This window comes from Bos indicus, chromosome 23 (genome assembly GCF_029378745.1).
Source record: "Bos indicus isolate NIAB-ARS_2022 breed Sahiwal x Tharparkar chromosome 23, NIAB-ARS_B.indTharparkar_mat_pri_1.0, whole genome shotgun sequence".
Lineage (NCBI taxonomy): Eukaryota > Metazoa > Chordata > Mammalia > Artiodactyla > Bovidae > Bos > Bos indicus.
Genome location: NC_091782.1, coordinates 19,832,812 through 19,847,873, shown reverse-complemented (window position 1 = coordinate 19,847,873; position 15,062 = coordinate 19,832,812). Strand labels below are relative to the sequence as shown.

General features: G+C 37.0%; 1 protein-coding gene across 6 annotated transcripts in view; it reads left to right on the top strand.

The window, feature by feature from the left end:
* Window positions 1–15,062, top strand: part of SUPT3H (SPT3 homolog, SAGA and STAGA complex component) — a 431,789-nt gene that overhangs the window by 265,852 nt on the left and 150,875 nt on the right. For all 6 annotated transcript variants that reach the window (XR_011563264.1, XM_070777448.1, XM_070777449.1 and 3 more), the window contains 3 exons: window positions 2,568–2,654; window positions 6,457–6,547; window positions 11,249–11,388. Coding sequence is in view for 5 of the 6 variants with exons in the window: in XM_070777448.1 (XP_070633549.1) it covers window positions 2,568–2,654; window positions 6,457–6,547; window positions 11,249–11,388 (318 nt within the window). In the remaining variant the exon portion in view is untranslated. The remainder of the gene's footprint in view (window positions 1–2,567; window positions 2,655–6,456; window positions 6,548–11,248; window positions 11,389–15,062) is intronic.

Sequence of the window (15,062 nt, the reverse complement as noted above, 5' to 3'; positions counted from 1 at the left end):
GAGGATACTAGGTTAGGTGACCAGCATTGCCAGTGCTAGTAAGGATACTAGTTTAGGTGCCCAGCAGAACCAGTGCTAGTGAGGGTACTAGGTTAGGTGACCAGCATTGCCAGTGCTAGTGAGGATACTAGTTTAGGTACCCAGCAGAGCCAGTGCTAGTGAGGATACTAGTTTAGATGACCAGCAGAGCCAGTGCTAGTGAGGATACTAGGTTAGGTGACCAGCATTGCCAGTGCTAGTGAGGATACTAGGTTAGGTGCCCAGCAGAGCCAGGGCTAGTAAGGATACTAGGTTAGGTGACCAGAAGAACCAGTGCTAGTGAGGGTACTAGGTTAGGTGCCCAGCAGAGCCAGTGCTAGTGAGGATACTAGGTTAGGTGCCCAGCAGAGTCAGTGCTAGTGAGGATACTAGTTTAGGTGCCCAGCAGAGCCAGTGCTAGTGAGGATACTAGTTTAGGTACCCAGCAGAGCCAGTGCTAGTGAGGATACTAGTTTAGGTGCCCAGCATTGCCAGTGCTAGTGAGGATACTAGGTTAGGTGCCCAGCAGAGCCAGGGCTAGTAAGGATACTAGGTTAGGTGACCAGAAGAACCAGTGCTAGTGAGGGTACTAGGTTAGGTGCCCAGCAGAGCCAGTGCTAGTGAGGGTACAGGTTAGGTGAGGGAAATCAGTAAATAAGATAGACAAAACCTAAAGATAAAGTTTTCCTGCTAATTATGACAACATAACTGAGACATAAATTCCAGATCCCATGATAGTTGTGTACTGGTATTGAAAGGGTGTTTAAATGGCTGACTCTTCCAAGTCTTTATTTTCCATTTTCATTTTCCCTAGTTGAGTGTGTTTGTAAACTAACATTTTGGAGAGTGTTATAAATACAGATTATTTATATGTAGGGTTGATAAACAGTTGATTTATTGGGAAGACTACTTAGGGATGTATACTTATCATGATCTTTCCTCAACATGAGAAAAAATTACTTATATCTGTGTCATATTTTCAAGTTTTCAAATCAATACCATCCTTCGTCTGAGAAAATAAAAACGTTACCTGATGGTGTGGCCTTCTAGTTCTCTGTATGTGTCCAGACAAGTGGATACTGAGTCAATATTCTGCTCCACATTGATTGTGTGTGTTTTATGCTGTGACAGAAATGTTTTTCTTTGGAAAAAACACATGCACACGTATTTCCCTGACATTCTTCCAATTTTTAGAAAAATATGTTCACGTTTTTCCTACTGAAAACTTAGTTTCTTTCTGGGCAGATATATCATCTTTTTAAAAACCTCTCCCCCAAGATTTCTTTTTAAATGGTTCACAGTTAAATTTAAATTTCTATATTTAGGTGAATTATGTTTATATACCAACCACCAGTATCCAGGAAATTCAGCGGTAAGGCTGACACATAGGGAGTTTATAGTCTGTTTCATAGTCTGTGTATTTAGACGAGGTTTGAAGCTTACTTAGCAAAATTGCTTGAACATCCAGAATTTCTTTAGTACAAATGCACTATTTGATTTCTTTGTAATTGTTAAGATAACAGTGTGTCACTTTTAAAAGATTAGTTCTTAGGAATATGTGTTAGATTTATTCCTTTCAAAGAAGGATGCATTCAGGAACAGCTTTTGTATGTAAATATTTTTATAATATTGGATAGAGTTGGTTTGCTGCAATCACCATTGATCAAATTTGGAAGAACTTACAGGCACATTTTTGTACTGTTTTCTCCAGCATCTTTATTTTTTTCAGCTGGATGTATTTTATATTCCTTCTAACTAATCAAAATAAGAAACTGGTTTTGCCTGTGCCAAAAAAATAGAACTATCATTTTTCACATTCTTTTATTTTCCAGGTCATTTTCAAGTAAGATTGTGTTTCTGGGACTTCTGAATTCCAGAAAACTCTCAACTTTGTAGATAGAAGGGCCCAGATGAACATTTCAAGGGGAATCTAACTTTTCATGCAGTATGTTTTGTGTTGTGCATTCCAGATACAGTTAACTTTTTGTGTGTATGTGATTAGTGTGGAAAGAAATTAATGCAGTCCAGTATTATGATTTATGGACTGAATCCTTTGCCCACTGAAGACTTGCCAAAACTAAAACTATTTTTTTTTCCTTTGGATATTAGAAACAGCTACTGTTTTTGTTGATCTTTTAAAGTTCTGAATGGGCCTATTTCAAATCATACCAGCATGGGAACTCAGATTAATAATATAGTTATTCAACCAGTGATACTGAGCAAAACCATTGCTCACATGGATATAAGGATAAAATTTCATAAAATTATTTTCAGGTGCATTAATGCATTTCTGGAAGCTGCACTTGATTTTTCTTTTGCATGAAAGAAATCAAGGATTTCTGTTTATTGTATCAGTTACAGGTGGGCATATAAGTTAATTGCATTTTTTTATACCATTAAACATAAGACATTTTGCTTTTTAAAGCAGTAATGTGATTGCTGGGTTATCCCCAAAGATTTTTAACTCTTAGTGTATTTATCTCTCTTGAGACACCGTGACTGTAGTATATTTAATTTAGATTATTAAGAAAAATTTCCTTTGTTGTTAGTTACAGCAAGCTGCTGAAGTTTCTCAGCTTCGGGGAGCAAGAGTAATCTCTGCTGAAGATCTTCTGTTTCTGATGCGCAAGGATAAGGTAATGTAAAAGAATTTCACTGTATTGAAATGCCATACTTTGTGTTTAATTACACTTATGTAAGGAAGCTACCCTTGTTATATGGCTTTCATATTGGAATCATAAGTGTTGAACTCATGTTTGGGTCCTCATAGTTTGCACAACAAAGTGGTTTACTACAACAGAATTGATTTTTTTTATTTTTATTTTTACATGGACAAGGGCACTTATGTAAAACTGCTGACAACTAATTCTCACTTATCCTTAACATATCTATTTAGACATTTTCATTGCTACATAAAATTCACTAGATCTTGACTGGGTACTTTGTTCTGGTAACTGGGATATAACTAAATGGCATATTTATTTTTCTAATTTTATACAGGATTGTAGACGTTCATAGAGTAGTTTTTCTCTTGAAATACAAAGTTTTTCTGTGACACTGGTTAATAGGAAAAGGCAAATCAATCAAGATGAATATTGCAATAGCACAAAATATACACTCTATTACTTAGAGTTTTTTTTATTTGCTAGAAATCTATCTTTGAACTCTGATATTAAACTATTTAAGCATATAATTTTGTCATAACTATCTTCCATGAGTAGCTAGTTGAAAACATTTTGTGACTTTCTGTGTGTTTTTAGTAGTTTTCATCTAAAAGATTGTTATATGTGGAGAAACGAGCTGAGTAACCAGAGCATGTTATGGTAGCTGCTAACCCAGATGAGCACCCAGGGCTTAGTTCCTAATGCTCCAGCTTTCATTTCTCTATTCTTTTCCCCTGGTCTTTTAATTACACTTACCTGTTTTTCTTTCACCATTTTTGTATGTTTGTGGCTCAAGTTTTTATCAGAAGGCATCCCATCTGACCCTCAGGATATCCTGTGAACATAGCTTTCTGATACCCATTACTTTGTATTCATAAAAACCTTTCCTTCTGATTGATTGAAGATTGACTAAACTTGGATGAAGGATTTTCTCTTCTTTATGCCGTGGGATATACAAACTGCACCTCCACCAGTCTACCATGAAATTTTATGAATTTTTAGTTCATTGACTCTTACGTGCTATGAGGACTATAAAGAGAAAAGAAATGTCTTTACTATCAAGAAGCTATAATCTGGTTTAAGAAATCTGTATCATTGAGTGAAGAAGCATTTTGAGCCTTTTGATTATTTTAAGGTTGTGTGGTTAGATGGAGAGTCTGTAGAATGTGGTGGAATGGAGGTTTTCTGCCTAGGTTGAAACTCATGCAGTTATATTAGAATGGAACTAGCCAGGGTGCCGGAGAAGGCAATGGCACCCCACTCCAGTACTCTTGCCTGGAAAATCCCATGGACGGAGGAGCCTGGTGGGCTGCAGTCCATGGGGTCGTGAAGAGTCAGAGACGACTGAGCGACTTCACTTTCACTTTTCACTTCCATGCATTGGAGAAGGAAATGGCAACCCACTCTGGTGTTCTTGCCTGGAGAATCCCAGGGACGGGCTAGCCTGGTGGGCTGCCGTCTTTGGGGTCGCACAGAGTCGGACATGACTGAAGCGACTTGGCAGCAGCAGCAGCAACCAGGGTTCAGGCTTAGTAATCAAGGCAAATCATGATTAGTGTGATGGCTCTCGAAGTGAATACGAAGGAAGGTTTTAGCAAGATAGTGAAGAGTAAGGCTATTCAGGAGCTAGTGACTTCACTAGGAAGACAAAGGAGAAGTAGGCACCATACAGCAAATGGTGCTGAGAGGAAGGAGCCTGAATGTGCCCTTGGAGAAGCAGGGACCGAGACAGCTGGGTAACTGGAGTTAGCAGAATACCTCCAGTCGTTTTTTCTTTTTCATCAACAGAGGTAAACAGGCCAGCACAAAAAGTAGTCTGCGTTGACACTTTTTCCTGCCTCTTGGAGGAGTCAATGTTTTAAATCCTATGGACCCTTCAGGAACATACACCGATTGTCAAAGCCCTTCTACTGGCCAGAGGACTCTTAATCAGAATCTTTTAAGCAACCAGGAACATAGCTGTAATAGGATAGTTGCCAGTGTTCTCATCTTTCTCCTCAAAATAATAATTTTATTTATATGCTGACATGTTCCAAACAGAATTTAAAGTAGTTTACACAACTGTAATATAAGACAAAATCAAATCTAAAGTACTGAATGGAATCAGAACAAAGAGAAAGGAGGGATAGCAAAGACCTGGATGCAAGTATATGTTTTTTCCTCTTAATAATTCCGGTTTATATTCAAGTAGAAGTTGTTGACTGCCCACTGTATTTTACATACTGCACTAGACAGCTTCGCTCATTTTCTGATTTATTTCTCACAATGTTCCTCTAAGGTAAGTACTTTACTTACCTTGTAAATAAGGAGACTGAGGTTCAAAGGTTATGTGTTCCTTCTGGCCCTGCTTGGCTCTAATTGTGAGACTATCTTGAACCTCAGTTTCCCTATATATGAAAAAAGATGATAATGTTTGTCTGTATCTCAGGGCTATCAAAAATATCAAATGCATGTAAAAGAGCTTTGTAAAATATGTTTCAGCTGTCATTAGGAATCTTAAACCTGAAGACCAGAAACCAGTAATCATCTACTCTAAGTGTAAGCATACAACTGGCAACCAATTCTGTATTCTTGCCTGGAAAATCCCATGGATAGAGGAGCCTGGCAGGCTGCAGTCCATGGGGTCGCAAATAGTCAGACACGACTGAGCACACACATCAGTTACTTTTAAAGTTAAGCGGTATTGTAGTCTTCTAATAAACCTAAAAAAGCCTCAGCTATCATTCATCAGCTTTGAGTTTCATAAAAAATAACGTTTCTCAGATTACAGGATGTTTTCCAGAAATATAAAACATAAACCAACTCTTCTAAATAAAAGATTCTCAGGGAATTAAAAAAAATAAAAAAGGAAAGTGCTTGACTTCTTAAAACAGTTGTTGCAAACTTTTGTATAGGTGTTTATAAATCATTTTAAAAAATGAAATTTGGTCTTGAAGGTGTACAAAATTCCGCAAAGACAGTATTGTCAGCTTAGTGTGGAGAGTGTGATATTTATTGCAATCTTCAGAAGGAATTTAACCCCAAAAAAAAAAAAACCCAGAAAAAAACAAAATTAATTGTGATTCTGGAGTATCTGAATACTTTCAAATGTGCTTTTAAAAATGCTTGTGTTTTAGCCTTTATCTTTAATTTGATGACTAAGTTTTGTATTCATAGTACTATGCTGAGAATTGCTGTATTTCTCCAGTGGTCCTGGGGTACAAGTTTATTCTGTTTAGTTATCACTCTTCTTGTTGCTGCTGTTTATTCACTAAGTTGTGTCTGACTCTTTGCAACCCCATTGACTTGCAGCACGCCATGCTCCCCTGACCTTTTCTTTACAGCATCGGATTTTACTTTTGCCCCCAGACACATCCACAACTGAACATCATTTCCACTTTGACCCAGCTGCTTCATTCTTTCTGAAACTATTAGTAATTGCCCTTCATTCTTCCCCAGTAGCATATTGGATACCTTCTGACCTGGGAGGCTGATCTCCCGGTGTCAGATCTTTTTGCCTTTTCATACTGTTCATGGGGTTCTCTTGGCAAGAATACTGCCAAGAGATGGGTTGGCTGTTCCCTCCTCCAGTGGACTGCGTTTTGTCAGAATTCTCCACCATGACCTCTACATCTTGTATGGCCCTACATGGCATGGCTTCTTGGAGTTACACAAGCCCTTTCACTACGACAAGGCTGTGACCCATGAAGGGGATTTAGTTATCATAGTAGTTTTTAATCATTAAAATGAATGTATGTGTAAGGTTTCTTCTTTACTTATTTCATATTTTTAATAGAAAAAACTTAGAAGACTGCTAAAATACATGTTTTTCCGAGACTACAAATCAAAGATTGTCAAAGGCATTGACGAGGATGATCTTCTGGAAGGTAACTTAAAGCACTAAACTAAAACTTATGTGACTCCTGTATGCTGATGACACATTTATATAGAATCAAGGTAGATAACTCCCATCAGAGTTCAATATATGTCCTTCTATTAAATATGTAGTTTAGTAACTGTCCAAATATTTATATAATTGGTACTTAAATCTTGTGATTTTCCAATTGTGTGACTTCAGAGTAATCTGTTATTTTAATTCTTCTTTTAATAAAATAACCTGCTTTACATCAGAATATCATGAAACTGAGAAAATTGTGCCAACTTAAAACATAATTGATTTTAGAAAACATAATTTTTCTGTTGTGAATATAGGGAGCCTGAACTATTATATCTTTGAAATTGACACGTATGGTTTTTTGTTAATTTATTATAGAAAGTATCTGATATATTTTATAATGTAAAGTCACATCATTTTAATGTATTATTTCTGGGCTGTTTGAAATCTTAACAAAAAATCTGACACAAAGTGGGAATTTTTCCTTAGCTGATTTTCCAACTTAATTCCCTATTTTAGGATATTTAGAAAAAATATTTATGTTGCAAAAATCAAATACTGATAAGCTGAAAACAGATAATTACTAAATAATATTACTAATCAAAATAAATGTTTGTGTTTTTAGAAATAACACATCTACTTTCTATTGAATATGGTCACTGTATAGTGGTATCCTTTGCTAGTGATAAAGTAGCTAAACAAACTCTACTGTACTAAGGACAATTCCAGAAAATTGCTCAGAACCAACTAAAGAGTTAACTGACTTTGAAAGAGAACCAGTTACTTTCATTGATCCTCAACAGATCCGCAAGAGTAATAGCTGTGTCAAAAAAAAAAATACTGATCAAACATTTAATCAGTATTGTCTATTTCATATTCCTACAGTTCTCATACAATTTAACTCCTGCAAAATAGTTCTCCAAATGAATTTAAATGCTTTCATTTATGGAGAGCATAAAAAACAAAGACTTGGAGCAAACAGACCTAAATTCCTATTAATCCCGGTTCTCTGCTTTCTTTCTGGAAGCATCATTGAGGGTCACTTTTCTCATTTGAAAGTCAGAAATTATATTACTGGCCTTTGCAGTTCACTATGACATATGAAGGGCAGCGGATACACTGCTGCCACTGCATCAGTGGTGGCTGTTAGGATGCTTTGAGCCCCGGGCAGCTCAGACTAGTACTCAGTTTCACTCACACTGTCATGTGTCAGTTTGATGCCCTCTCCTCCTTAGTTTATCTCAAACCTCTCCACTTTATCATTTAAATTTTCTAATTTTGTGTGCCTTATATAAACTTCTAAAATACAGTTGACCCTTGAGCAACATGGAGGTTAGAGGTGCTAGCTGTCTGTACAGTTAAATTTGCCAAAAACTTTACAATTGGCCCTCATATACACTGTTCTGTGTCCCCATATTCTCCAACCACGTAGAGTCATGTAGTATGCATTTAGTGAAAAAAAAAAAAAAAAATCCAGGTTTAAGTGGATACACGTGTTTCAAACTTGTGTTCTTCAAGGGTGTACTGTAGTTCATACAATTTATAAAATAAAATACTCAGGTAAAATACATTTAATACTGAAGTGGGTCTTCTGGAATGGCTGTGTGAGGACTGTGGTAGACTCTTTGCCCAGAGAAACACATTTAATTCATGAGCATTAAGAAAAATAATAGTTTAAAATCTCTAGAAACTATTCTTAAGGGCAGAGAGCAAATGGAAAAACATATTCAGACAGTCTACTAAATCTCACTAAAAACAGTGAGAACCTGTTGCATTTGAGCCACAGTCTGCTCTCATCACCTGTCTCCTCCCTTCCAGCTCAGAGTGCCCCAGCTCAAAATGATACAAGCTTCACTCTGGGTAAATGTGTCCAAGAACACTGGACACCTGCTTCTCTACCCGCTAATCTAGGGTGACAGTTTCACCCAGGAAGGGCAGGAGGTCAGCATCTCTCATCTTCTTCAGCTCTGTGTTGTAGAACTTCAGAGCTAGGCAAGCACAGCTAAAAGGACTGTGACTGTCACTCATCCTCTAGTAATAGGCAAGCTCTCAGGTTGCCCCATCTTGACTTGCTGCTGCTGCTAAGTCTCTTCAGTCGTGTCCGACTCTGTGCAAACCCATAGATGGCAGCCCACCAGGCTCCGCCATCCCTGGGATTCTCCAGGCAAGAACACTGGAGTGGGTTGCCATTTCCTTCTCCAGTGCATGAAAGTGAAAAATGAAAACGAAGCCGCTCAGTTGTGCCCAACTCACAGTGACCCCAGGGACTGCAGCCTACTAGGCTCCTCTGTCCATGGGATTTTCCAGGCAAGAATACTGGAGGGGGGTTCCATTGCCTTCTCCACATCTTGACTTGCTCACAGGGAATAAAGCTTCACACCAGAAGAGACAAGCCTTGAAGACAGGAGTCTGCCATCTCTAATGAGGTCCCCCCTCTTAGATCCAGGACAGGCTTTCTTGGACTACTGATTGCTCTTCCCAACTCCAGCTCTAGTACAGAAGTACAAAGATTCAGCCAGTAAGAGAGAGCCTTAATAGCAGAGAGCTCTACAGCTCTTCCTGCAGGGACTGACTCTTTGGAAAAGAGCATTTGGAAGTTCTTGACTAAGAGTGTTTTAAAACAATGGAGACCCTGGTGGTGAGCCATTAAGAGGAAGCTGGTTACTCTAATACTAATAACAACACAGAAAACAGTGCACCAGCTTAAAGTTTTAACAAAAGAAAGCAGTAGCTAAGAAGAGCAATAGCTAAGAAGACCCCCCTCCTGGGGTCAGAGCAAAACTTACAGGCTGGTCAACCTTGACTCTGCAGAGTGACCCAAATTATTTAGATCAGTCCGTGGAGCAATTTGTGCTCAATAGTATTATTCAAACAGCAGAACTCTGAGCCAGCAATTAGTGGAAGCTAACAGCTGTGTATGATACAAATAGAGTCAGACCAGCCAGAAACTTAATGGAGAGAAAAGTGACAGCAAAAGAGAACCTGACTTAAAAACCACAATCATTCCTGGTGGTGGAGTAAGCTCTTCACACGCTCAAGGCTGTGCTGTCTGAAGAGCAACATCGAAGGCTACACACTGAGAGGGAAAGAGACTTATTTGAACTAGTCCAGCCAAGTCACTAACCAAACAAACAAACAAAAAAAAACAAGCGAATGATGACAACAAGCCCCAGGAAGGAAAGGGAATTATCTACAGTTGCTCTAGTATATTTCCTAAAATATCCATTTTCATCAATAACAACAAAATACTAGACATGCAAAAAAACAGATATATATGATCCATAAAAAGGACAAGAATAAGCAGATAAGACAAAGTACCTTTGAGGAGGGCCAGATGTTGGGCTTCACAGATGAAAACTTTAAATAGCTGTTATAAATACATTAAATATTTTGGAGTATAAAAAACTCCAATACTTTGGCCACCTGATGCAAAGAACTGACTTATTGGAAAAGACCCTGATGCTGGGAAAGATTGAAGGCAGGAGAAGAAGGGGACAACAGAGGATGAGATGGTTGGATGGCATCACCAACTCGATGGACATGAGTTTGAGTAAGCTCTGAGAGTTCGTGATGGACAGGGAAGCCTGGCATGCTGCAGTCCATGGGGTCACAAAGAGTCAGACATGACTGAGTGACTGAACTGAACTGAACTGATAAATACGTTCAAAAAACTTAAAGAAACCATAGTAAATATAACAAAAGTATGGTTACAGTGTCTCACAAAATAGAGAATACCAATTAAGAAATAGAAATTATATTAATAGAAACAAGTAGAAATTAAATCCACATGCATACACACACACACCCACACACCTCCCAGAGGGTATCTATAAATGTAATTATGTAGGTAAATATAAAAGAAAATATAACTGTGTTAGTAATTGTATTAATATATATAATTGTACTGCTGAGTCTGTAGCATACAGATATGTAGTATATTTGACAGTAGCAACACAAATGAGGTGGATGATAACAAAGTTGTATTGGAACAGGGAATGACAGTTTTTATTCTCACTCTAAAATGTTAGGGTTGTCTTTATTTGGTATGTGAGTATGTAATTTGTCACATTAAAAAATAATCCAGTTCTTACTAAGTCACACTGATACTTTTGTGTAATAAACTGTACTAATTATGTATTGTATGTTACATTCCTTCCTGACTTTTTGCAGTAACTTTTCTTAGAGTTTTGTTTTGCTTTTAAGTAAGAGTGATAGTTTTATATCTTATGAGAAAAAGAGTAAAATCTCATCCCATAGATTTTACATATATTGTCATAGTAATGTACCTAGTATTTTCTTCTTTTAATTTCAAGTTGCAATCTTAATGCCTTTATTTATGTCTTTGTTTTTATTTTCTCAATTGGGCTTGCCATAGCAGGATTCTTTTTCCAAATCTGATAGCCCTTCTTTTTTTTTTTTTTTTGGTAAGAAATTTTAATCAGTCTATAAATACTTACTGTAGTAATTGATTATTTGGTTTTATTCACTTAATCTTATTCATGACATAAGTAGGTGATTCAATTCTGTAAGACATTATGCTTTATTTTGGATACAAGGGTTCTCCTTTTGAAGATTATTTTGAGAGAATTCCAGTTTTGAATTTTACATGCAGTATTCCATACTTAACAATGGTTAGGACTGATGTAAACCTATTTAAGAATATTTTGTTTTTCCTTCCTTTATCTTCATGAAGACAAATTGAGTGGCAGCAATAATGTAAACAAAAGACAAAAAATCGCTCAAGACTTTCTCAACTCTATTGACCAAACAGGAGAACTGTTGGCAATGTTTGAAGATGATGAAATTGATGAAGTTAAACAAGAAAGAATGGAGGTATAGTACATGCTTCCCTTGTTAGAGTAACAGAAGAACCATTGCCGTGTGTATAATATTGGAGTAGTCTATTCTTATGTCCTTTAAAAGTTTGTCTGAATTGTCCACATCAGTGGACATGTCTGCAGCAGCGCTGTGCAGTGAGGTAGTCCTGGAAAGGATGTCCAGCTCTGCCTTCATAGCTGACTTTGGGAGACAGCTTCAGTCCCCCGTTTCTTTGTTTCCACCTTTGAATATGGGTAGATTTCCCTAAGCTTCCTTCTGGATTTTACTTCTACTGATATTATTTTCTTCAATAAAAGCTAGTTTATAATTAAATAATTTACTTAGTTTTTGTACCAAACTGTCCAGTTATCTTTGTGGGCAAAACTAATTCTTACTGCTTTTGTGTTGACTTATGGTATGAAGAGCTATATTTTTCAGCCTGTAGTTACAGGCTATGGTTGGCCTCACCAGCTAAGGTAGTATCCAGGGCAATTACATGCTTTATATTGCTGTAAAACAATGTCAGTGACAAGCGCTTGGATTCCCTGGGCATGTTTTAACAATGGATAAGAAAAATTGTATGCCTTCTATTTACCCTAGCTATTTATTCATAAAATTGTTTCCTTAAATATTGTACTTCGGAAAAACAAAAGTAGTGACTGATTTCATTTGAGTGCCTTTCAAAATATAAGGCGTTATTCTTATCATTTGTATTCTTATAATACTTTTACATGGTTTTTTTTTTTTTTTTTTTTAAACTCCATTTTTCCCCTTCTCTTTAAATTGGGCAAGAGAGGTAATTCCAGAGTTCTGAAAGATTGTGCTAAGTGCTGACTTTATCATAGTCTCTATGCATGCTAAAAATATAATTATTTCATGTTAAATTTTGGAGGAAGTCCAGTAGACATCCATGCTTTATAAAATTTAACAGCCTTCTTTCAAGAATTAGTATGCTTAGATCATGAGCTGTGATCTAAAGGCAGTGTTCTTCTTAGGTATCAATTACCTTAGAAATGTGTGGTTATCTTGGTTTGGGGCAACTGCAAATGATTTTAGTTCAACTTTGCCTTGGGCCAAAAACATGCTCAGTTGTCCAAAGCAGATGATAAACATATATTTCTGATGTCATTATGGCCTAAACAGGATATGATTGTTTAGTGGCATGGTTTTACTTATGATGCATTATGCAGAGAGCAAATATTGTTTATGCTTTATTTTTTAAACATTTTTACCTTATACAAATGGGCATTAAGAAAAATTTATTAATGAAGGACTCTACAGAAAACATTAGTGAAATTGAACAAGTAGCTCTTTCAATTTTGACAGGAAAGTCTCTGTCAACCAAGCCTATTGCCCAGAAGGGCATTCCATAATCAAGGAGAAGAAGAGAAATGGAGCATGTTGTAACAGTAAGCTCATAATAGCAGGCTACTGTGGGCCTGGAAAACTGATGAGTCAGTAAGGTAGATGTTCAAATGAATCAAATATTTGGAAATGTAGGGCAGAAAAAGCTTGGGAGCTCATACGGTTTAAATTTCTCTTCCCTATAGTTATATTATATATTGCATAGTGGTGACCAGGATAATAAAATATCAATAGTTGATAGAAGGAATTGCAGTGAAAGTCAGCTTCATCTATACAAGAAAAGTTAAGATTGCCAGCTTCTCTAAGCCTTGAATCATAACTAAAATCTCTAACCAAAATAACAAAGAGTAGTTTTGAGATTCTGTTCATCCAAATAACAGAACTTAAACTGGATAAAAAACGCTGAACTTGTAGACAAAACTGTAGACAGTAGAAAGTGGAACCGTTAAGAGCATAGTCTTGCCTGCTTCTAATTTGACAGGTTATAGTTTCAAGCGTAAACCACAACTGTGGCAGTCCATATGAAACCACTTTGGACTCACAGACTGCAATCCCTGGCTTTTAAAGTGCAGTAGAATAATCAGTCCTGGCATCACTCAATGATTGAATTTTCCTCTAAGCATCACTTACAGTTGTAGAAACTTTGTTTACTCCCTTCTCCCCTCGAACGTATGAAAATGGTATAGACCTACCAACAAAGCTTATTATTGTTTTTTCTTTGTTTTTTTGTTTCATTTAAATGTAATTTAGAAGAGAAAAAGAAATTTATAGACATAAAAGCTCTCTTGGGATCCTAGCTTTTTCTCAAAACATTGAGGAAGCATATGAAAAACTGAGTTCTTTCCTGTTGTTTTCAGCTGATTTGTGTGTGTGCCTGGCTTTGTGTTTTACTCATAATTTGCTTCGTTAGATATTATATATTTGAAATATAAAAAAGTCTGAATTTTTATGTCCATTTTTTATATCTACTTGCTAGTCCATCATCATATTAACTAACTCTTACTCCATTTATCTTTCCCCATCACCAACACTTTGGTGTATGAATAGTAGAGATCTATGATCCATGACCTCTGAAGATCCTTCTTAAATTATCAAGTGTAGATTAAACAATGTTCAGAATTGCTTTAGTATATTTGAGAGACTGGGAAAGAGAAGCAGGGAAATGATAAGCATAATACATCTAAATATTTACAACTGCCCTCCAAGCACCTTTCAGACCCCCTCTACCCACCACCAGAAAGAACCAGGTGTGTTTGACTGTTGATCCTGTTTCTTACATCCCAATCTTTTGAGATCTAATCAACTAAATGTGACTGTCAACCAAGGCCAAGAAAGGGTCACTAAAGCCTGCAGGTAGCTTTGTATTTTCTTAACAAAGGACCTGTCATCACTCACATAAGAGCCTCACCTAAGACCCTGCTGCTCTACTCATTAACCAAGTAAAATATCCTGTCTAATGAGCTGCTACGGTTTGTGAAGGAGGTGTAAATAAGGAACACTAAAAAGAAAATTGAGTGAATTCTCTACTTTCTGACTAATCCTCAAACAGGTAAAATAAACAGGGACCAAAGTTCAGAGCTCACCAAAGGGCAGCCTTTAAACAGCTTAGGGTGCTGAAAATCCCCAGTGACTGTTTATTGTTTGTTTTTAAGTCAGAGGCCTAATCCTGGAATCTAGAAAGAAAGTAGAATGGAATACATAAAATTTAAGACAGCTTAAAGATTGTTTAAAATTGACTGAAAGTTGAATAAGACCTCATGTGCCATCTGAATTGTACTGATAGGATGACCATTCTCTGATTGGCTTAGCTTAAGTCATATGCTCCATCTCCAAAGAGGAAGCAGTTAACCTCTGTAAAAGCGTGAGTCCCTGCAGCGTTAAGAAGAAGGAATAGGTGCTGAAAAGGCAGACACAAAGGTCCTTAGGATAAAGGACCTCTCCTTATGTGTAAGAATTGGCAGAGGAAGTGCATCATCATCTCAACTCTGCTCAGATCTCTGGGATTTTTTCCCATAGAGACAGCGTGTTAGAACGAGTGGAAATCATTTTCTTTGGATTCAAGCAAACCATCCATCCATCTGTCCTTCCACTCTTTAATTCATTCAGCATTTGTCTGAGCTTCTTTTGTAAATCAGTCACTGTACTAGGTCCTGAAGTTACAACTATAAAAAAGACAAAGTATGGTTTCTGCCCTCACAGGCCTTTAGTAATAACTGGCAAATCAAAAGCTAGCCGAGTACACTGGTAGGGGAATACAGGCTCAATAAATGGTTGCCATTTTTATGACTAATATTTGTCTTGAATTTTGAACCTTCTTAGTAGAT